The sequence below is a fragment of the Solanum pennellii genome, chromosome 3 (genome assembly GCF_001406875.1).
Source record: "Solanum pennellii chromosome 3, SPENNV200".
Classification (NCBI taxonomy): Eukaryota; Viridiplantae; Streptophyta; class Magnoliopsida; order Solanales; family Solanaceae; genus Solanum; species Solanum pennellii.
The window spans coordinates 56914916-56939029 of NC_028639.1; the positions used below are offsets into that span (position 1 = coordinate 56914916).

Sequence of the window (24114 nt, forward strand, 5' to 3'; positions counted from 1 at the left end):
GTGGGTGGGTGGGGGAGGTGAGGTGAAAATATAAAAAATTGACATTTAAAATATTTTTTAAAAAAAATAAACATAATTTTTTTTGAGCGGGGATGGGGTCTGATTGAGGGTGGGGTGAAAAAATAAAAATTTGAAAATCGAAAATATCTTTTTTTTAAAAAATTGTAATTTAAAGTTGCATGAGAATTTCGAAAAATATTTTCCTTAATATTTGAAGGAAAGTCATTTTCCTTAATTTTGAGGAAAATGAGTTGATTTGAAAAATATTTTTCAAATTTTTATCCCAACCAAACATGAGAAATGAAAAACATTTTTTGATTTTCTTTCGTACCAAACACACCTATAATATATGCTTTTTTGAATATTTTATCCTTTTATTTTTTTTGTCCCTGCAAAATATTAAATAAATTTTATTTGTTTGATTTATTGAAAATTGAGAAAAAAAATATAATATGAATGTTTATTTGAAGGAGTAGTTTATGTTTTTAAAATTGAATTTTGTGGTGTCATTTTTGCCAATTTTTAAAAGAATCTACTTTGGTTGTTTAGTTCAGCTTTTGATGTGACGTCTAAATGCACTCTTTTTTTGATAAAAATTTTCCAGCAATGAAATAAATCTTGAAAATGATATATGGTCGGCTATAGATTCAGATATTTTTCCCTAATACAATCAGTACTCTATAATACTATTTTTAATAATTTAAAATAAATAAGACCTAAATTATAAAATCCAATTCTTTTAAATTAACAGTAACATGTATTTTTTACATTTCATCATAAAATATTACTTTCTTATTTATTATTGATAATATAATTAAATAAATAACTTTAATTTTTTTTTAAAAGAGGTGATCATATATTTCAATAAGTTCTAGAATACACGCTTTGCATGTACCTATATCAATGAGTATATAATTTTTAAAGAAAATTATGTATATATTATAAAATAATATGCTTGAGTTTATAATTAACTTGCAAACTAGTTTAGGTCTCTGGAAATGATGAATATCGATGTTATTTGAATCTGTTTGACATGGTTGCTAGGAGGCCAAAAGTATTTATTTCAAAGAAAAAAGATATTTATTATAAAAAAACATAAGTGTTTGATAACTAAAATAATTTTCAATGGAAGAACAATCTTTTTTTCCTTTTGTGGAGAAGAAGTTAAAATTTTGCTTCTTAAAAAAGCGTGTATGTATATATATATATATATATAATATTTTTTTATTCAACTATGTATAGTATTGATTGAAATTTAAACATATATATATATACATTTTAATTTTATAAAAATAAAAATTTATTGACGATGAAAATACTTTATTTCTATAAAATAATCTTAATATTATAATTTTAGATCTTAATATTAGAATGCATTGATACTTGTCCCTTTTCATAATTTGACTCTGAAAAGTGCATTTTTTTATAAACATTGGTCAAACATAAATTGATTTTTTTCAAAAGCATTTTTCTGATTTTTTTTTAAAAAATGCCTTTTTAAGTAATTTTTAACGTAGAGGAATGATTTTTTTTTAAAAAAAAAGAGATAACGTACAATAATTTTTATCTGATTTTATCTCTTTTTCTAAAAATTTGTTATTTCCTTTTCTTTTTTATAAATGTTCTGGATGTTAAGTTTAGTTTCAATATTCTTTAGAAGAAAATAAATAAAGAAAACTATTATTTGAGTAGGAAATGATAAGTTTTCACAAAAATAATCTTGAATGAATTGTAGTCATGTTTCATTGTTAATTTATATACTGTAAAACTTACTCGTGCTTTTAAAATCCTAAATATCTACACTTTCTATAAACCAAAAGCAAATAATAAAAAGGACAATATTTAATTTGAACTTTGTTTTACCAAAGAATCAAAAAGGAAAATCCAATCAAATTATATACATTTCATATTTTTTTAAGGGCAACTTTCACATATAGCAAACAAAAAATTCATATTTGTATGCTATAGCAAAGTTTGCATAACTGCGCTCCATAGCAAACATAAAACTGTATAATTCACTATACATATACAATTGTATAATTCGCTGACCTAAATTGTATAATTCGCTGCAATTGTATAATTCGTTATCCTATTTCACTGCGATTGTATAATGCACAATTGTATAATTTGCTGCCTATTTCGCTGCAATATTTTTATAAAATTTGTTTTGCATACAGTTGAATCGAATTAAAATGTATGTATATTGCATAATTATAAGTATATAGCAAGAAGATATATGTTTTTCTCTCGCTTTATACAAAAACAGAAACACAATGTATACACTTTTGTTGTATAAAGCTAGAGAAAATTGTATTTCACTGCAATTGTATAATTCGTTGGCCTTTTTCTCTGCAATATTTGAAGTAAAATGTTTGTAAATTGTATAATTAAGTGTATAATACGAAGATATATATTTTTGCATTTGTATATACAATTTTCTCTCGCTTTATACGAAACAGAAACAGAATTTATACACTTCTGTGTATAAAGCGAGAGAGGCGAGCGAGAATGGAGAGTGGCGAGCGAGATTTTTGGGAGAGAGACGCCTGACAAACTTTAGCTAACGTTTGCTATGGAGCACAATTAAATCAAATCCTAGCTACTCCATTTATTTTAGGTTATTAATTTACTATTATATATAATTTTTCCTTTTTTTAATCATTAGTTTGATTTTAATCTACTTTATGTCACATGCATGATGGTACTATTAAAGCTAATTTCTTAAAAACATGTCGACACCAACATTTTAAAAGTTTAATTATCAAACACTCATATGATATGGTGTAATACATTATTGATTTTTAGTTTTATTTTCAAAGATATCTGTCATACTTTTCAATGATTTATCCTCTTAATTATTTTTGAAGAGTTAATCATTTTGTTTCTGTATAATATTATTTTATTAATTTTAAAAATTTGAAATGAAAGAATTTTTATAATTATCAGTTGTGCAATTCAAATATACAGAACTTCAAAAAACAATATTGGAATGTAATATAAAAATTCGTATAATTCATATTTATTAATTGTAAAATAATGAAATGATGAAATAATTCTTTTATGTCGGTTTTTGAATAAAATCAAATGACTATTACTTGATTTGTTTTTATTTAATTTAGAATTTTAAAACTAATAAAATAAAAGTAAAAGTAAAATATTTTTATTTTTGATTCGGTTGAGGCCGCGTGGATCCCACCACAACACCAAAGCCGCAAACCTAAACTGAAAAAAAAAACAAAAATAAAAAAACTGATTCGTCGGCGGTATGAACGAACCGTAAATAAGCAGGATTACATTACATTGCTTATAAGTTATACCTAAATAATGAATCATAAATGGAAATATATCAAATATTCATTGTCATCATTATTAATTTCTTTAAAAAAATATCAATTTAACGTAAATTATTAGTTTACTTCTGAATTAGATCGTCTAAAAATTATTATTCTACTTACTAGTTAAGCCACTAATAATATGTTACATGACAAAATAAGTAGTCTTAAACCATATAGCTAGCGTTTGATCATAGATTTTCAAATATTCTTGATAAATATTGTTTGGGTGAAATTTGATCATAGTACTTCAGAAATATATTTCATTTTTAGAAAAATATGATTTATATCCATAAGTTTTAAAAACTATCAAAACTAGTTATAAGTTTATATTACAAGTCAATTGGATTTTTGTTGCAACAAATAACAAGTATTGTCCATGACACTAGAGCAATGTTGTAGCTTGGAGTGAGTGCAACAAGCATTCTTTCAACATCGTGAAGTAGACAAAACACATGATTTTGTTATCTTGAGTCGATTGTTCATCATTTACATCAACAATCATGTCATTACTTTCATATTCACTAAACATTTCATAACTACTTTGTCGTTCACGTAAAAATTATGCAATACAACGCAAACAATTACTATATAAGATGTTTTTATAAAAGATAAGAGTTTGATGTAGAATTTAATCTTCAAAAGATCCAAAAAATACGATTTGACCCAAATACTAGAAAAAACTAATATTTAAGATTTGAAATATTTCTCAAATAATGACAAATCGTATGGACAAACACTATTTGTCAAATTTCCCCCAAATATTATTTAGAAAATCTATGGCCAAACGTGCCCATAGTAAGAACATGAAACTTTTAATAAAAAATCAAAAAACTGTTGAAAACTCATCTAAATTTGACCAAAATTTAGAGATATATCTCACTCATATTACAAGATTAAATAATCATTTATATATTTAACCAATTAAATATATATTTTTAAAATTATCAATAATTTAATCAAAAACTAATAATTTTACACTGAATTTAAGGTTATTTCTACTAATGATCTTTTAATAAAAAGAATATGAATCAAATGATATTTATACCATTAAGTCACTGGAATCTTTTCACAAAAAAGTTACATTATATATATATAAATAATTTCTTTTAGGTATATTTTATAGATTTTGATTCGATTCCCTAAATAAAAAATTAGCTAATAATTAGTCGGTTCAAAACTTACATGGTGTTATTAACCAGTATTAACAATTGATTGCTCGTTAAATATTAGTTTAAACTTGTGTTATTTACCTCTGTCGTCTTCTTAAATTTATTATAATGCCTTATTTAAGCTTTAAAGATTTCTTAACTTGAACAACAATTTTTTTTTTTTTGCGCAAATCACTTTTTATCTCTTTATAAAGTAGCTTCCTTTCTCCTTCAGTCTCTTTCGTTACAAGCATTTCTCTCTCTACACATCTTTAAATACCTGACCTAAACTGTACTCACTTTTTAATTACTTCTATCAAAATTTCTGATCAATTCAACTCTGTATCAAATGCTACAATAATGGAGAACGGAAAACTACACAACGGAGGAGTTTCTTCGTCGGAAACTTTCAACGGCGGTGAAGACGTGTATAGTTCTAAACAATCTGATGTTTCTACCGCCGATCATCTTGTTATGATGGTACACGGTATTCTCGGAAGGTAATTTTATGATTAGTGAAATGCGCGTTAAATTAAGTTTTTAGGCATTTGTCATGTTTGATGAAGATTCAAGTTGATTTATGTTTTTCTCTTTCAATTAGCATGTGAAGCTATAGATTTCCTTATCTATTTGTAATTTAATGTCCTAAATTTTGGAGCTGTTCCAAATTGCTTCATTTTATGGGACTTATTGTGAGCAATTGATTGCCAGATCACAAGAATTTCCTTTCCCTGGCAATGAGAAAAATGATTTGAAGTTTAATAATATTGTCAACGAATTGGATAGTGTTTTGCGTTGAGGTTTTGATTGAAAAAATTGTAGTCTTGAGGATTGATAATAATAGTTAATTGTTAGTTGGAGAGATTTATGAGATACTTGTGAAGGAAAATGATTTCGCTCATAACTGAGGGAAGATATTTTTCTCCTTTTGATGGAAAATGCTCCTGCTGACCAAACACCACAAATTGACTTCATACATTTTCCGTCATATCAAAGCCCAAACACACTCTAAAATGCTGACTAGCCAATCCTGTTTCCTGTCTATTAATTCAGTTTGACGTTAAACAACCACCAACAGAAAAGTTTTTTCTGGAGTAATGATGAACTCTTACAAAAAAGTTGGTGCTTTTCTGGCGTTGGTTTTAAAAATTTATATTTATTGCTGGGTTTACTGTTTTTGTACTACAACAGTGCTTCGGACTGGAAGTTTGGTGCGGAGCAGTTTGTTCGGAATCTTCCCGACAAAGTTTTTGTTCATTGTGAGTATATATTGAGTGCCATTTCTGTGGTGTTTCATCACTTTGTTTCTGTATGTCATGTAATTCTACCCTTTAATCCTTACCTTTTTTATATTTGGTAGCTATTGCTCTAAATCAAAACTTTTCTTTTGTTTTTGCTTGGTATGCTGATTGACAAAGTAAGTTGGTTTCCCTTACTTTATCTTCTGTTCCTGTGGGCAGTCACCAAGTCTTTTTTCTTGCCTCCCACATCTGCCTCTTATGCTGTGTAATCTCCTATTCCATTCAAGTCTGCTCTGATTGTGATTCCCAACTTCATTGGTCCTCCCTTTTCTAATTTGAGCTTTCTTGTATTGAATAGGTAGAGAACTTATTCTGTAAAAAGAGATTTTCTTACCTCCCTGCTCATGTGGAACTTATTATTATATGTATCAATGTCTCTGTTTTTACCTTCTTCATAATGGCCGAGCACTAGCATATTTTGCATGTTCTTGATGGACATTATTTTCTTCTTTGATGAACGATGAACATAAATTTCTTGGCAGGCAGTGAACGTAATATGGCTAAACTATCGTTGGATGGTGTGGATGTAATGGGAGAGCGATTAGCTGAGGAGGTTGATTGCTTCTATGTGATTTGATTTTCTTTTGTTTTTTCTCATTCCTTTTTCCTAATATTTTCTCCAAAACATGATGTGTATATCATATCTTATGGTAATGATATGGCTGTTAGGTTCTTGATGTGGTCAAAAGAAGGCCAGGTTTGAAGAAAATTTCTTTTGTTGCACATTCGGTTGGAGGAGTAGTGGCAAGATATGCAATTGGGAAATTATATAGACCTCCACGAACGGAGAATGGGCAGAAATTCTCGGATGATACCAGTGAAGAAGGGTCAAAGGGGACAATAGCCGGCCTGGCACCAATAAATTTCATCACTGTTGCCTCACCTCATCTGGGTTCCAGGGGTAACAAGCAGGTATGAATTTATTTGGTCACCAATTTTACGAGTATTTTGTTGTTTGATAGAAAGTAGCCCCATCATGTCTTGCTGAGGAAGAAAGGTTAATTTATGCATTTATGTCTTTGCCTTATGTCTTCTTAAGCTGGTGAAGCTTACTCTTGGATGAGAGGGCTTTGTCTCTTGGTGTTTTGAGACAGTTGACAATGAATTTAGTTAGTTATTATGGGTGACTTAGAGCTTCAATATCATGGAATTACGATAAAGCACACAGCTAAAAGTAGCTTGTCTCGCCCAGGAGAAGCTTACTCGCGAACGGGTGCACAAGCTCCCGAAGAGAGAAGCCCAACGAATGTCAGATGCAAAGCCACCCACCTCATTAAGATCATATTAGCATACTCTCCCAAAAAAGAAAGAGCATATCATTCCTTAAGTCCCATAGGTACAATGTTTGAATCAATAGAGAACCTTTTTTTCTGTATGAATCGAATATAAGTTTAAGTTTTTCCATGAATCTCAAAATTATTATGAAAAGAACATATTATCACCAACTCTTTAATTGATGGGTTCCTCATCTTCGACTATCATCTCCATCCTTAGTTGGTAAAGTAGCAACTGTGGAGACAAAATCAGCAAAAAACTTGAAAAGAAAAATCAATAAATTCACTGAGATGGTAAGTAAAATAGAGAAGCAAGGAATGCACTGCATCAAGGGGAAAAACAAAGGAAAGATGCATCTAATTTTTGGGAAAATTATTCTACAGCAGGAAGGACCTGGAAAAGCTTACTTCAAGATACAAAGTTTTACAGCCGCAAGAACCAGAAAATAACAGGAAGTATTCCTCATTTCCAGACAGTTTCTGTCCCTCCATCTTGATTAGTTGTCCAAGGGAATCTACCAACACGGGATGATATTTAACTTATCTTATCCTGATCCATCTAGCTAACAACCCCTTAGATCTAATGGTAGTAGCTTTGACTGTTCAGTAACCTTGAAGTTGTTTCAGGGTTTTCCTGTGTGTGATTCTGATCCTTCTTTTGATAAGAAGACCTCAAAGTTCCTGAAATGTAAAAGAAAAATACCTCTTTGATTTACCTCGGCACTTCTTGTAAACTACATTCTTCTGCGTGCTACAGTGGCTTCTAGAACTATCAAGTTAGTTATGATTTTGGATCATAGTATCATACTATATCATCTACTTGCCTAGCTGATAGTCAGTATTCTTGAGGGATCCTGTCTAGTAATAATAGATATTGATCCCCTATTAATGTTGTGAACTGTGAAAAGGAGAATAGCTCAGTTATCTGACAGAAGTATCAAGAAGCAAAACTTTTTCCATGCTTCTTCTGTTGTCTAGGTCTTAAGGAATGAGCAAGTATTCTTCTATTTTTGAAGTCTATTTTTGCATTATTAAGATTGTGAGTTTTCTATCTCCTGATCTTACAAGATCTGCTTTGCTTTTTCTCTCTACGATATCTGCTTTGTCGTTGTTGTTTTTTGCAATATTTAATTTTTGAGCTAATTGTCAGGTGCCATTTCTTTTTGGTGTAACTGCCTTTGAGAAAGCTGCTGGGCTTTGTGTTCATTGGATATTCAAGAAAACAGGCCGACACCTTTTCCTTAACGAAGATGAAGGAAAGCCTCCATTACTAAGACGGATGGTGGAAGATGATGGTGAATTACGCTTTATGTATGTTATAAGATTTACTTACTGCATGCATTGGAGAACATGATCCTACCTTTTATGAGGATCTGCAGTAAAAAGTACAGTTTGTCAATGCTAATTTGTTGCAAAACTCTCACATACAGGTCTGCATTAAGTTCATTCAAGCGAAGGGTCGCATACTCAAATGTTGGTTATGATCGTATCCTGTTTGTACTGTTGAATCAGACAATCGGTCTCTGTTATCAGAACTTCTAAAAGATCAAAGGCTATTTTTCCTTAACAAGCTTTATTTAGATATTGTAGGTTGGGGAACATCGTCAATTAGACGTAATAATGAACTGCCTAAGGTACATAATTTTCTTGTGGATACAATCAAATCGTATGTGCTACATTATATCATAACAATTTGTGTTTGCAGTGGGAGGACTCCTTAAGTAAGAAGTATCCTCACATTGTGTATCAAGAGCATTGCAAGGCGTGTGATGGTGAGCAGAGTGAGTCTGTTTTGAAGGAAGGTGATCAATTTGACAAGCTAGAAGGTTAGTAACTCTCTTCTTATGAGAGAAATTCACTTCTAGTGAAATCATCCCTTGCCCCCCCCCCCCTTCCTGAGCTGCATCTCAAATACATTTTTTAATGCTGCTCCACTGAGCTTTTCATGATGCTATATGTTCTCAAATTTGTGTGTGATTGCTCTTTCTGTTATCTAAGGCTTAACACCAATACAAACAAAAATCCGCTGTTCCTAAAGGACTATGCAATTTTGTCTGGAAATCAGAGTAGTCTTTGACCCTCCGATATTTTTCAGAAATCAAGTTCCAAGTGCTTACTAGGTCTCTGTTGTTGATGTGCTTGTTCGTTTGCAACTGTATTTCTTTTTAATACTACTGAAACTTAGAGCTTTTGGTGAGAGTTTAGTGCCTGTTGATAATATATTGATACAATACGTATCTCGAAGAAGGAAGTGGAAGAAAGGTTGTTTTGTCTTGGCTTCCTAATATTGTAGAACTAAAACTGATTTGACCAGTTGACCTATAATAAAATATTATTGTGCTAATGCTTTGACCATTTATGCAGAGGAATTGGTGACTGGTTTATCTCGGGTATCCTGGGAGAAAATAGATGTCAGCTTTCACAGCAGCAGGAACAGATTTGCTGCACATAGTGTTATTCAGGTCTCCCTCTTTCTGTACTCTCTAGCATTATCTCTCTCTCTCTCTCTCTCTGTTCGTATCTCTCTCTGCCTTAACACAGTCAATTTCATCAATGCACAAAGCCTTTTTTAAAATATATTTTGTTTTGGTTTGGACAAGTTAGAGAATGTCTATCATTGTTATTATTATTAAGTACTTATATATTTTAGTTATTTTGGCTTTTATTTTATTTCCTATGATGGGGATAATAAATGAGCTTAAATGAAGAAGTGAGGGTTCATATAGCCGACCACAACTTCGTTTGGGACTGAAGCATAGTTGTTGTTTTTTGTTCTCCTGGAATCACAGTCAGTTGCATTTAATTTAATGTTGATGAATCTGAATCATGTGCTCAGTTTATCAAACAACAATCTGACAGCAACTCCTATTTTTTCCTGGGTGTTACTTGTTAAGTATTGATAGCACTAGTCGTCCTGCGTAGACTAGGCATATTCTTTAGATTTATTTGTGAGATACTGCATATGCTTACCCATAAATTTACACTTGAAACAGGCATTCTTCCTCTTGTTCTTCCATCTTTTATTCTCTGAGATGCTTATAAATTTATTTATTTTTAAAAAAGAAAAAAATAAATAAAATAGATTTTATAAGGAAAAAAAATACAGGTTTGAGCGCAGGGCGTGTATGTGTTGCTCAAAAAATGGAGTTACTTGGATTAGATTGTCTATCACGTGCTTGAATAATGCCTTTTTGTGCACTATTTTTGAGGTTGGATAAAGTACCATTGTTGCTTTTGTCCTTATGTGCAAACTCAAATAAGGTGGATCTTTCCACTCTTCCAGTGATCACATATACAAAACCAAACACACAAGGAGCAAGGGAAATCCGCAGTCGCTACCCTTTGGGTGCGCACAGGGTAAAAAACTCCTCCCGTGCAATAGCTCGCAAACCACACAGAAGAGGTAATCCACTTTAGGCAAGCTTGGTGCGACGAGCTCGACCCAGAAGGTGAACCCCTTGCTCTTTCGCTGGCAGGGGTTTCGAACTTGAGACCTCCAACATGGAAGTACTAATCCCAAACCACTGGGCCACCCGAAGGGTAAGGAGCCCGCAACATAGTGCCTCGTTTGCTTGAAAGGATTGTAAATATCAGGTTACTTCCAAAATGTTGCAAAGTTTTCCAACCCATATAAAAGTGTTATTTGTTCTTATCTTGGTAGGAACTAGGAAGTACTTTTGTCCACCACATAATGTTTTTGATGAGAGCTGTCGTGTATGTGATGATCAGAGTTGAGTTGTATAACCTGAAAATGTGTTGATCTTTAGTTTTTGGCCAATTCTACATATTTTTGGGACTACATAACATCAATGGCACATGTGCACAAATTTCTGAGTAAATATGTTTGTACTTTGGCAAGTTAGCTCTTTAACTGATAGGGGACTTTATAGGCTTGGAGAGTGATGGTGGTTGGAACAAACTGATGAAATTTCATGCCTAGATCTTCATAAGTGAGCTATGTTTATGCCTATTAGGTACTATACATCATAAAGGGCACTTGTGCACAGATTGCCGTGTGATTTGGTTTGTATTGGTAATTTATTGACCTGGTGAGTGGTCATCGTGGGAAGAGCTTGTGTAAAATTTTTACACCCTTGTGACATGGTAATGAATATTCTTCTGCAAGCTAACCCATGGTTCATTTTTTTGGAAGTTTAAAACCAGTATGCTAATATAGTATTAGTTGGTGTCTCAGTTTGGAACAAAGAGGTTCTTGGTGGACTGAATCTGGTGTTCCTAAGTAAGAGTGATCTTAGGTCATCAGTGTTGCTTATCGGGGGTTGACTGTGTCATTTACTTAAAAAATCCTGTAACTGAATGATGATCAGAGTATACAAAGGTCAAATCATAAGGACGAAAAAAGGGTCATTTGGTGGATGATATTGTGCTGGGGAAAAAAAGTGAGCATTGGATCTGTTGTATTGCTCGACATTTTAAAATTCCTAGTACAGTTTTTTGGAGTTTTATATTCTATGCCTCTAATGTTTGAAATAGAGCTTCAGACTTGAAAATGTATATATGTTAGTCAGATTTTATGTGCCTGCTTCAAAATTGAGATCCTTGATGTTGCCAATATTGATGTCAGACATATTAAGAGACATATTGTACTTGTATTACAAGGCTTTCTAGTCCTTCATGCTTGTTGCATTGCTTTAAGGGTTTAAGATCAACAGTGCGTATAATGCTCATGGTGTTGCTTGCTTATAGGTGAAGGACCACTACATGCATGCAGAAGGTGCTGATGTTGTCCAACATATAATAGATAATTTTCTTCTATAGTAGTCGAACAAATCTGAAGCACATTGGATCGTGATGGAGACTGCTGAATATACAAGGTAACCTTAGCTTGCGTCTACAGACTTGTTTCTTTCAAAAGTTTTAGATGTTGTGCTTAGGAGCTCTGGTATAGTTTGTGTGATTTGTTTTGATTTACTTGGTTGCAGGTTGAAATTGTACTAGTGTCTTGTGATTACGACATTCATGAAATTTATAGTAAGCAGTTCTGTTAACTCAATTCATGTCCTAATGTAACCTTAAACCTGTTTCATTCTCAATGATAGAACATTATTTTTCCATGTAAGAAGAAGTTCTTACTTTTCTGTGGAGGTCGTTGGATATCATATCATGCTCCAAAATCCGAAGTAGGATTTATCATATTAAATTGAAAAAAGGTGTAACCGAAGGGGGTTCTTTTACACGAGAGTAGAAAATACTAAATTATATAGAAGAGAAAGGTACTAAGCAGTTTCAAAGACTAATTCGTAAATGTAATGACTTTTGATCCCATAACCTTTCTCACTCTTCTCTTCAAGAACCTGACAATTTTAGTCTTTCGTGCAGAGTTAAATAACTTCATACATAGAATCGTTTTTTACTATACAAACAATGGACATACATGTATTTGGTACACCAAAACCACAATATAAATTTATGATATGGTATGGTAATTCGGTATTATATTATACCAGACCCGCTTTTGGTCTTAGATCTTGAGAATAATTTGGAAAATAAGAAATTAATGTTAAAAATAAATAATAATCTTTTTGATATGTTAAAAAGTGATGAGTAAAATTTATTTTTTGAATAAATAAAAGTGAAAAGAGTGAGCACAGGATAGTATAAATACAATTCTTTGATTTTCTAAAATGGATATTTTAAGATTATCTCCAACTCATTTCTATTTTACTCACCATTCTCTATATTTAGAGAGTAAAATAGAGAATGTTATTACTCTCTATACTCCAGTTATAGAGAGGTGAATAGTTGTTCTCACTCTCTATTTCACTTTTCCAACAGCTTATTATTATTTTTATTACTTTTCAATTAACATATTATTTTACATATAATTTCATATATATGATATTCATGATTTTTTGTAAATGTAATATACTATTTTGAAAAATATATTATTTAATATATACTACTTTAATTTCAATTTATATATTTTTAATAATTTTCACCAATAGTAAAATTTTATTTTATTATTAATTTTCCTTATAAAGAATATACAAAATTAAAATGGTAAGATGAAAAAATTAATTTAAATACAAATAACAATACAATACATAACATAATAATTTAAATACAAGATAAAATACATAACATAATAACTAATTCGCGTTGAAACAAGAATGATGTCGAAAAGATGTAGAACGTGCATTCGGAGTTTTGCGATTATTGCAAGACCGTCACGTTTTTGAAGAAAGGAAGTGCTACATGATACAATTACTATATGTATTGTACTACATGACGTGATAATGGGACGTGATCTTAATGCACCAATTCAGGATGTCGTAGAGGCTCCAACTGTAACGACAAAAATGGTGGTAGATGAAAATCTCTGATTATAACAATTTTTAGCTAGACATAAATGCTCATTTTGAACTCCACAATGCATCAATAGAGCATTTATGGAGCCGCGTAATAATTTCAAAAATTGAGTGTTTATGTAATGTTTATGTAATCATATTTTACTTTTATTTGAATTTTTTCATTAATTTATATGTTATATAATTTTTTCGTGCAATTTATGATATTTAAAAATTTAGAATAAAATATAATTTATATTAATAAAAAAAATAATTTTTTTATCACATGAGAATTATATAAAGTAATCATCGGGAAAAAGAAATAAATGATTTATATGAAAGAAGAAAATAAGAATGAAATAGAAATAATAATATAATATCAAAGAGAGAAAAAAAAATTCTTTTTTAGAGAGTAAAATATAGAATCGGGTTAGAGTTAGTTGTCTGAAAAAATAAAAAAACTCTATATTGGAGAGTAAAATAGAGTGTAGGGTTGGATATGCCCTAAGGAAAAGTCAAGTAAAATTGGAGAACTGGTGTAATGTGGTTGACCTGAATAGAACAAAAATAGTAATCTATATCAATGAAATTTCACAAATGGCGTGGTAATGTACACAAGCTTTGCTATTACTTTTTTGAGGTAAAGAGGTTGTTTTTAAACCATCGACTCAAGCAAATCAAAAGAACTATTTAAAAACGACAGTAGAGAAACATGACAACTAGTAACAAAGTAGTGCAAAACATATTCGCAATAAATCGTAACAATAACAACGTACTACCACTTAAACAAAATGTATTAGATATCAAAAATCAAACCCATGAATAGGCTAATACTACTACCGACACAATGTTGCTCCCAAGTCAAATACATGAATAAACTAGTAATAAAGCAATTTTTAACTACCTAATACCCTTCTATCAACACTAATAATTACTCCCTCTATTTTATGTTAATTGAATTGTTGAGATTTTTCACACCCTTTAAGAAAAGAAATTTAAGACATAGATTAGACATCACTTTCCATTCTTACTCTTATTAATTATTGTCAAATTTATGATTGAATAACTAAATATTAATTAATAACTAATTTCAGTACTGACTAATGAAGGATAAATCGAAAGAAAATTCTAAAAGTAATCTTGAAAAATTAAACAATTAAGTTAATTTAAATTATAAAAACTATTTCAAAAATTCGATTAATATAAAATAGAAAAAGTACGTAATAACATAACTTGTGCAAGAAAATGTTCTCACTCAGGATTATTTTTACCTATTCAATGTTTTATTTATCACTTTTGATATATAAAAATAAAATCATATCTCTCTATTATATTTTGACTATTAGCTATATATTGATTATATAAATATTATCGTAAAATACGTATATTAATATTATTTTGGCATGCAAAATCTAAAGCGGTAGAAAGGAGGGGGTATATTTTATTACACAAGTTATGTCATTATTTGTTTTTTGTTATAAAATATTATAGTGTGGATATTCACTAAATCAAAAAAGTTATTCTCACCCATTATGTCCATTACTTTTTTTAATTATTATGATCATAACCTCTAACTTTATAACAATTATAAGAATAATCTTTCGCTTCCATAACCTCCTCTATTATATTTATGTTAATGTTATGTTTATGACTAATTTTTTGTACACATCTACGTTACACTATAACTAGAGGCATAATGATTCATATTATATACACTTAGCTAGCGTTTGACCATAGATTTCCAAATATTCTTGCAAATATTATTTGGATGAAAGTTTGACCATGTGTTTGACCATATTATTTGAAAAATATATTTCACTTTTTTAGAAAAATATGATCTGTACCCATAAGTTTGAAAACCTATTAAAACAAACCATAAGTTTGTATTACAAGTCAATTGATTCTTCGTTGTAACAAATAACAGTAGTGTCTATGACATTAGAGCAATGCGGTAGTTTGCAGTGAGTGCAACAAGCATCATTTTATACATCGTGAAGTAGACAAAGAACATGAATTTGTTACCCTGAGCCGGTTGTTCATAATTTTCATCGACAACCATATCATCACTTTCATATTTCATCACTATTTTCGTATTCACGTAAAAAATTATGTAATACAACACAAACAACTATTTTATAGAGGATGTTTTTGTAAAAGATAAAAATTTGGTGTAACATTTCAATTTTTTAAAGAATCCAAATAATGATATTTGACCCAAATACTAGAAAAAATCAATATTTGAAAATGTGGGATATTTCTCAAAAACATTTGCCAAATAATAACAAATTGTATGGATAAACACTATTTGTTAAATTTCTCCCAAATATTATTTTAAAAAGGCAACTTTCACATATAGCAAATAAAAAATTCATATCTGTATGCTATACCAAAGTTTGCATAATTGCGCTCCATAGCAAACATAGAAACTGTATAATTAGCTATACATATACAATTGAAGCAAATTGTATAAAACGAAGTGTATAAAACAAGAAAGAGAGAGACACTTGGGCAGAGAACTGTATAAAAACGAATTGTATTATTATAAGTGTATAGAACGATTATATACAATTTTAATTTGTATAAAATGAGAAAGACAGAAGAGACTTGACAAGGAATATACAATTGAATCGAATTGTATAAAACGAGAAAGAGAGAAATTAGATACAATTTGAAAATTGTATAAAATGAGAAAGAGAGAAAGACAAAAGAAACTGGGCAGGGGAGTATTTTTATTGTATAATTATAAGTGTATAGGACGAAAATATATGTACTTGCATGTGTATATACAATTTTCTCACGCTTTATACAAACAGAAACACAATTTATACATTTCGCTTCTGTTTGTATGAGTGAGAAAGGCGAGGGTGGAGAGCGAGATTTGGGAGAGTGGCGAGCGAGATCTGGAAAAGGGGAGAGAGAGAAACAAAAATATATGTATTTATATAATTTTCTCTGCTTTATACAATTAGAAACAATTTTTATACACTTATATTTGTATAAAAAGTGAGGAAGCGAGCGAGAGATTGGAGAAGAGTGGCGAACGAGATATTTGGGAGAGAGGCGCCTGACAATTTTTTGCAAACGTTTGCTATGGAGCACAATTAAATAAAATCCTAACTACTCTATTTATTTTAAGATATTAATTTGCTGTTATATATAATTTTCCCAAAAAAAATTCATGACCTAATGGGCCCTTAAAGATTTGCTGTACACCAGGAAGAAAGAAAGAAAATTATGTCATATATATTTTGGGATAAAGTTTATGCCATTATTGTTATTAAGGTTGAGAAATAAAAATGGTAAGTCAAATAAATGCAATACAGAGTTAGTTTTTTCAAGTCAACCTGATCACGCCAGTTCCCACATTTCACTGCACTGTTGGTTGCTTCAATTCCCTCTCTCTTCCTCATTCACCTTCCGCTATGGAGCTCTCCTTATCCAACTCTTCTTCACTTCGTTTTCCTCAAAATGATTTCCTTCCTCGCCATAATCGCTCAACCCTTGGACCCTTTCATACTTTTTCCATCAAAAAATTGGCATCAAAATCAATTTCTATATGTAGACCGTTGATTTGGCGCCGACCTCCTTTAGTTAGACTCAACGCTCAAACCGCTACCGAAAGCAATGCTAGTGGTGATAAACATGGCGATGACGATTTTATTGTAGAGGATGTTCCTCACTTGACCCATTTTCTTCCCGATTTACCGGTAATTTCCGAAATCCTATAAAAATATAATTTGTACTACTTTGATATTGCTACCTACTCGAAACGCCTGTTTCCCGATCTACCGAGTTGTATTTGGATGGATTTTTTTCTGTAATATCCTTCAATTTGATTTTTTTACTTTCAAGCGTGTTATTTTGAATATGTAGTACTATAAGATTAATGTTTCCCCTGGAAATCTATTGCTGCTAATGGTGTTTCTGGCTTAGTGCCAGATGTTAAAAGAAGGATAATTAATACTTGTTGTGATGGTATAAGATTATTTTTCAGTTGTGATGTTTTTGGTAGTAGACCTATCTCAACTATCTAGTGTGTGCATGTCACTATGTAAAATTATCCGTCTTTCTATCCATGGTTTAATTGTTGCCAGCTCTTCTAGTGTCTACCTGAACTTTTGAGAACTATTATGCTTGTAGAGGTTATTTGAAAATTGTAAGGTTGGGTGTTTGGCTGAGTTACCAAATAATTAGGATTAATAAAATCTCTTGGTTATTGCTAATCCGGCATTTTTATTGCAGTCATATACTAATCCATTGAAAAAGAGCCAAGCTTATGCTGTTGTCAAGTAAGTAAGAGTGCTTTATTTTTGTAGAACTTAGAAAATCTACAGTGTTCTGTCTGTGCCTTATCTTGTGAGAGTATTGCTGCTTAAAGTTCCTGATGGTTTGTCTTGACACAGGAAAACTTTTGTTAGTCCAGAAGATATGGTGGCAAAGGAAGTATGTGGCCCTTTTATCTGTTCATCTGTTCCCTTTATGCCTATTATGCCTTCTTTTGTTTAATTGCTGGTATGCATGCTTGGTTTTAGATCATCGTTCAGAAGGACAGCCCCAGGGGTATACATTTTCGGCGTGCAGGACCTCGAGAAAAGGTCTCACTTTGAATGCTAACCTATAATACTGTTGTCCTAAAATAATTTCATTCTAAAGACTCTTTTGGTTTTAGGTTTTCTTTACACCGGAAGAAGTCCGTGCTTGTATTGTGACATGTGGTGGTTTATGCCCAGGAATCAATACAGTGATTCGTGAAATTGTATGCGGCTTAAAGAATATGTATGGAGTTGATGATGTACTTGGCATTCAGGTTAGTATAATGGGAACACTATTCTTGTGTTTTCATCAATGTATAAATTTGGTCATTCATTTCCAAGAAAAACGATAAAAAACAAAGATAAAGATTGCATAATATTATTGTTCTCTTTGAAACTGTTCATTGAATTAAATTGATTCTTCTCTGATTTCTAGTGGTTAGGGAACAGCGAACTCATATTGGCTGCTGGCTGTCAGTTTTACACGAATAGTACCAAAGTTTAGTTAATGTTTGTGAATCAAATACCACTCTTTTTTTTGTTTGGGGGTGTGTGTGTGTGTGTTAAACTTTGCCTCCATTGATCAATGAAGTACCACTTTTTTACCAAACATACGCCTATCCAATTTACAATTTACCCTGGGCAGATTATGTGCTAATCAATGAAGGATTTTTGTCTTTGCAATACATCCATACAAGTACATATGCAAACATGGTCCGATATTCAAATACCCCAAAGAAGATATGAGGTGCTTGGAAATGGTTGAAATTGTCGAATAGGATGATCACTATGACTCTAACCTTAGTAAGTATACCAATTAGAAATGACTAATTCAATGTTACTAGAGTTGCTTCACAAATAATGTATGTCACCAGATAGTCATTATGTTTGGAGCCTGAAGGTGAGTGTTGGGGAATAATAGAGCTTTCTCTCTTAAGTCATTCTATGAAAAGCATTTGAGTAGGGAGGAGGTTGCATTCTCATATAGCTCAATTTAGATCCCAAAGGTGCCGAGAAAGGTTCGTTTTTTCATGTGGTTAGCAACTAGAGAGGTGATTCTGAAAACAGAGAATCTCAGGAAGTGGCTGGTCATGTGTGTTAGTTGGTGCTTCAAGTGTATGGAGGCGGGTAACTGTCGATCATCTCCTTCTACATTGTCGGTTTGCCTTGAGGTCATGGTGGAATATACTTAATTTGTTTGGTTTATCATGTAAGGCCAAGCACCATTAAGGAGTTAATATGCTGTTGGAATTGTGGGAGCCGGGAGGAGGAGGACAAGGCACATGGCTGAAATGTTGCGCCACTAGCACTTTTGTGGGTTATTTGCAGGGAAAGAAATAAGAGTGCTTTTGTGGGCGTAGGGGTATCGATGGATTATGTTAAATTGAAGAATACTCTTCTATCCCTTGTTTTCTCTTGATGCATCCATGAAGTTCCTTGTTGTATAGTAGATTGGGTGTCTTTTGTAAATAAAAGAAATCATGTATTTTGGTAGGTTCTCTAACTTTGGTATGAATGCATTTTGGCTCTTTGATTTTCGTTGCTGGTGCAATTTCTTGTGGTTTGGTGATGATGACGAAATACTAAATTTTCATTTGGTATTTTGAAATCTTAGAAAAATTATGATGTTTTGATGTGAGCTTTATTAATCTTATTTATTTGTCTGTCTCTGTTGGAGCAGACTATGAGAGATCCTACCGTCAATATCTTGTATCTCGACATGTTTGTCGTAGTTTCTGTGCCTAGAGGCTTTAATACTGTTTCTATATTTCCAGGGAGGTTACAGTGGGTTTTACTCAAAAAATACCCTGAACTTGACAACAAAAGTCGTTAATGATATTCATAAACGTGGTGGAACCTTTCTTCAAACATCTAGAGGAGGTCATGATACTAAAAAGATTGTTGACAACATTCAAGACCGTGGAATAAATCAGGTATTGTTACTTGTCCTCCAAAAAGAAAAAAGACTGGTGTGTTGTACCCATCTGTGATGTCTAACCTGGAAGTTTAGTACAACCTGACAGTGTTTAGTTGCTTTCTTCATTTTTGAGTTCTAGGTATACATAATTGGAGGGGATGGAACTCAAAAAGGGGCTGCTGCAATCTACAAGGTGTTTATACTATGCTATTTTCTTTTCCTCAATTAATTTCTAACTATTGAAACTATTATTCTTTAAAATCTCTAAGACTGCATCTATATGTTTGCCTAGGAAGTTGAAAAACGTGGTATTAAGGTAGCTGTTGCTGGGATTCCCAAGACAATTGATAATGATATCGCGGTAAGTAATGCCAACTAAAGTGTGATGTTTATCTTCTACTATTTGTGTTTGCTGTTGAACACTTAAGTTGTGCTGCTTGTTGCCTCAGGGTGATCTGTTTTGTCTTATAAGTTTGTCATTATGATTTATGCCATACATTGAGGAAACAGGGAAAAACAGAAGGAAACAAAAGTTCTGCTCAAATACTTGTACCATATGTGAACTGGAGCTTAGTTTCTGTTCAACATGGAATGACTTAGTCATTCAGAATTTAGATTGATACATCAACAGTTCTTTTGTATTTCCCTTTTTGTTTTACCTCTTTGTTTGTCCAAGAGCCAATCCAATCAAAGAAGATTTGTTGGGTGATAAATATTAGAAGCAAGTTGATATATCTAAAGAGAATTTCCAGTAAAATTTGTTTTGCATTCTTCTAAAATATTCCTTTATAATGAGTGCAATTTTCTAAAATTCTCTCACATGGAAGTTTATATATGTGACCTAGGAGCATAAATAGGAGACAAGTACTACATTGATACTCATGTTTTAAACAATTTCCTGAACAATGTTTGGAAAAAACATAAAAATGGCATGAAAAGAGACGTACACATGATTTTCGTCAGCTGCCTTACACATGATTTTTGCCAGCTACCTCTGCTAGATTTCTCCTTCGTTTAATATGAGAACTAGAAAACCTACAAAGTCTTGTATGATGTGCTTAAGATATCCACTTTCTCTTTTCCTGATCGGTGAATTAGCAGATGTGCATTCTGTGGAAAAAAATTCAAAGAAAAGTGTAACTGCTTAAGAGATTGTGTGAATGAAACATTTGAAAATAAGAAGTTACTAAGCACGGCTAATTTACATTTTCTCTTACCCCACAGCACAAGCCAATTTCAGACTTCACATGTGGTATTATTTTTATGTTGCTGAGATTATGTTTGGAGGAATCTATCTGAAAGATCCCTGAAGTGTTTCCTACTAATTTTCCCCTTCAAATAGATGGTAGTCTCAGCGCCTGCATGAAGAGATAGTTACTTTATGTGCTTTCACTTTATGCATTTTTTAATTTGTCCTAGCTGGGGCTTTTTTAAAAACGCTTCAACACATGAAAGAACCTATATGACACTCTTAAACATATCAAATCATCGGACTTTCCACATTGACCTCTCATATAAATCTTCTCGTATGCATGTCAGCAGGTTGTGTCCAATTTTTTATTCTTACAATGTCATGTAGGTGATAGACAAATCTTTTGGCTTTGATACTGCCGTGGAGGAAGCTCAGAGGGCCATTAATGCTGCCCATGTAGAGGCAGAAAGCGTGCAGAATGGAGTTGGTATAGTAAAGCTTATGGGAAGATACAGTGGTAAGTAGCTTGATTGATTAATAGGCGATGTTCCTTGTACCCTCATTTCTTGTCATCTTGGATTTTTATGCATCTATGAAACATCTCTGTTAAACATTTTCTCTTTTGGTTCTGCAGGATTCATTGCAATGCTTGCAACTTTAGGTAACCGCGATGTGGTAAGACCTTGGCAATGGAGTTTTAATATTCTAAATTTCCAAATTCAATAGGCATATGATATCTGATATTGCGCGTCTCAAAAGACTAATTGGACTGGGGAAATGCCAGAAAGATTGACGGCGTAGGTCCCAAATTGGGGTATTGTGGTTTAGATAATTTAGATGGAGTTGATCATTGCACAACCAGGACTTCAAGTAATAAAGTTTTAGAAGTAAAGAGATATTGGTGATAGGATTATTTCATTAAGACTAGGGTGAGGAAATGAGACAATCAACACCACTAGTGTCTCTTGAGAGGGATTCTCTTTCTCAAGCTTTTGTGGGTTAAAAGATCAAATAGAACATCCAGTTTACTCTAACGACAGTCCAGCTCGATGAAGTACAAAAAAAGTTGGGTTCAACTGCCTTTATTTGACTTTCAAGAGTGAAGGGTCTCAAATCTCACAACTTGTAACTCAACACCTACTTTTCTCATGCCAGAGCAATCAATTGAGAGTGATTAGCGGATATCAAGTGAATCACAACATGCAACTGTGAGAAAAGGGCATGTAACTGGTTGGCGGGATGATTGAAAATTAAAGGATTCTCGAGCTGTTGGAGAGGAAGTCCCAATTGATGAAGGTCTTGATACATAAGGCCAAGCAGGCACCTTACTGGACTAATTTAGTCCTTGTTTTCCTACATATTCTAAGGCCAAACTAATCACCATATACACGGATCAAGGATTTTGAATCCTAACATCCACACGAAGGTCTTCTTTGAGTCCGCTAAGGAAAACTCCAAGCATAACAAAGTTCTGGCCAAGTTTGCACACGGGTTGCCCTTTTTGCAAATTCTTGCCTATACTCGAAAACTGATCCAGTCTGTTGGATACTACAAAAATGTTCATCTGGATTTTGAAACTCAGGGGGTCCGTAATTTTCCTGCATAACTTACCAACTCATCCCAGTAATAAATTGTTCTTTCAATGTTGATCAAAGCAAAAAGATGCAATTAATCTCCTTCCAAATACATTGAAGCCACATCAACCTTGCAATCGTTAGGTGTTTTATAATTTTGAAAATACTTCTCTTCTTTCAAAATCCAACCTCGAGGATCTCCTCCTTCATACTTAGGAATTCCATCTCTGTGTGCGAACGTCGATAAGTTTCTTGATGCCTCCAAGTGCTATCAACTTTACCCTCTTCCAGAAAAACTTTTTGATTTTCCATGCTGATTTTGCATGTTTTGTGCTTTTAATGCAGCCACATCGTCAATGGCTCCCAATTTCGTGTGTTAACCATGGCAGATCTTACTGCTCTGAACCAATGATAGAAACCGAGGCTTTATACTGAATAAAAACAACAAAAAATACAAAAAGAGACACAAGTATCTCGTATCTCAAAAAACAATAGAAAATACAAAGAGAGACAAATATCTTGTATCTCTTAGAACAACCTTATCTCTTAGAGAACAACCTTTTCTGCATATAAGAGATAAATTACCATATGTCCACTTATTTACTAGTTCTCCTAATATATAATAGATAACTGATAACTACTTTATAACTATTTAGGATAAGGATAAATAACTTCTAGTAACAATAAGAAACTGCTAAGTAACTCCTACTAACGGTAAGAAACTGCTCATTGCTCCATGGGTGAAATCTCCAGGAATTTGAGAAGATACAAATCAGTATCTTCTCTTATCTTTCTTCGTTTCTTCCTCCTTGAATAAGTATGGAAGATGCGTGCCTTATCAACCTACTTCAGCTATACAAACTCACATGTAACCAAAACCATTGCTCAGTATTCAGCCTTAGGGTTGCATTCCCTAAATTTTCGGTTTGTAAAAAAAAATTAAAGAACTAAAAGCATCCAGGATGAAGTTGATTGAGAACCATTAGGTTGTACGTTCAAATTTTAGTGTAGGTGAAACACTAGGTGATTTCTTCCCTTTTGTCTAAGGCTTGGTGGATCGAGTTATCCCGTACTTGTGCTGGTGAAGATAACATGTATCTCATGGAATTAGTCGAGATGCACACAAGTTGGTGTGGACACTACAGTTATTGAAATAAAATGATAAATAACTAAAAAGAAAAAAAATTAAGAGAAGCACTTGCTACCCTCGTCCTGATACTATGTAGAGAAAGAAGAGATAAGAGATTAAATTTATTGCTTGGTTATTTCCTGAAGCATGTCGGAGTTCAAATAGCGTTTAAAAGTAATCCAAGAAATGGAAAAAGATAGTAATTCCTATGCCTAATTACACAATTGCAGGGATTCTAAACCTTTGCAACGTTCACAAGGTACGATTTTCTAGCCATATTTACAATTTCCTGATATCTGACATTCTTAACATCATGATAATCAAATAGAATAGAGAAGTCATTCCTGCGACTTTATTACAAAACCATTTGTCTATTTCTATTCGAGGAAGAGGGGGGGGGGGG

The 24114-nt window shown here is 32.3% G+C and overlaps 2 protein-coding genes across 7 annotated transcripts in view; both read left to right on the plus strand.

Moving 5' to 3' along the window:
- Positions 1 to 4729: 4729 nt before the first annotated feature.
- LOC107012109 (putative lipase YOR059C) lies at positions 4730 to 12157 on the plus strand. Of its 2 annotated transcripts, XM_015211846.2 has the most exons (11): positions 4730 to 4983; positions 5675 to 5742; positions 6267 to 6337; positions 6454 to 6696; positions 8209 to 8369; positions 8489 to 8544; positions 8640 to 8692; positions 8764 to 8884; positions 9423 to 9520; positions 11766 to 11893; positions 12002 to 12157. In XM_015211846.2, the coding sequence occupies exons 1-10, from the start codon at positions 4844 to 4846 to the stop codon at positions 11835 to 11837; spliced, it is 1083 nt and encodes a 360-aa protein (XP_015067332.1). In that variant the 5' UTR covers positions 4730 to 4843; the 3' UTR covers positions 11838 to 11893; positions 12002 to 12157. The 2 variants fall into 2 exon arrangements, with proteins under 2 accessions (XP_015067332.1, XP_027771609.1); XM_027915808.1 differs by lacking the exons at positions 11766 to 11893; positions 12002 to 12157 and adding an exon at positions 10342 to 11549.
- Positions 12158 to 16649: 4492 nt separating this feature from the next.
- Positions 16650 to 24114, plus strand: part of LOC107014614 (ATP-dependent 6-phosphofructokinase 4, chloroplastic) — a 13283-nt gene continuing 5818 nt past the window's right edge. For 4 of the 5 annotated variants that reach the window (XM_015214593.2, XM_015214594.2, XM_015214598.2 and 1 more), the window contains exons 1-10: positions 16650 to 17073; positions 17609 to 17655; positions 17770 to 17809; positions 17899 to 17961; positions 18036 to 18173; positions 19674 to 19832; positions 19956 to 20009; positions 20109 to 20177; positions 21396 to 21525; positions 21643 to 21683. In XM_015214593.2, the coding sequence (XP_015070079.1) occupies positions 16789 to 17073; positions 17609 to 17655; positions 17770 to 17809; positions 17899 to 17961; positions 18036 to 18173; positions 19674 to 19832; positions 19956 to 20009; positions 20109 to 20177; positions 21396 to 21525; positions 21643 to 21683 (1026 nt within the window). In that variant the 5' untranslated portion in view covers positions 16650 to 16788. The remainder of the gene's footprint in view (positions 17074 to 17608; positions 17656 to 17769; positions 17810 to 17898; positions 17962 to 18035; positions 18174 to 19673; positions 19833 to 19955; positions 20010 to 20108; positions 20178 to 21395; positions 21526 to 21642; positions 21684 to 24114) is intronic. The other variant, XM_015214596.2, reaches the window with a different exon arrangement.

Excerpts from the sequence above, each read along its gene's own strand:
- LOC107012109 (XM_015211846.2), top strand. The coding sequence starts at position 4,844 with ATGGAGAACGGAAAACTACACAACGGAGGAGTTTCTTCGTCGGAAACT. Across the intron at positions 5,743-6,266 it reads CGACAAAGTTTTTGTTCATT|GCAGTGAACGTAATATGGCT; the intron begins GTGAGTATATAT and ends ATTTCTTGGCAG. Across the intron at positions 8,693-8,763 it reads GTAATAATGAACTGCCTAAG|TGGGAGGACTCCTTAAGTAA; the intron begins GTACATAATTTT and ends TTGTGTTTGCAG.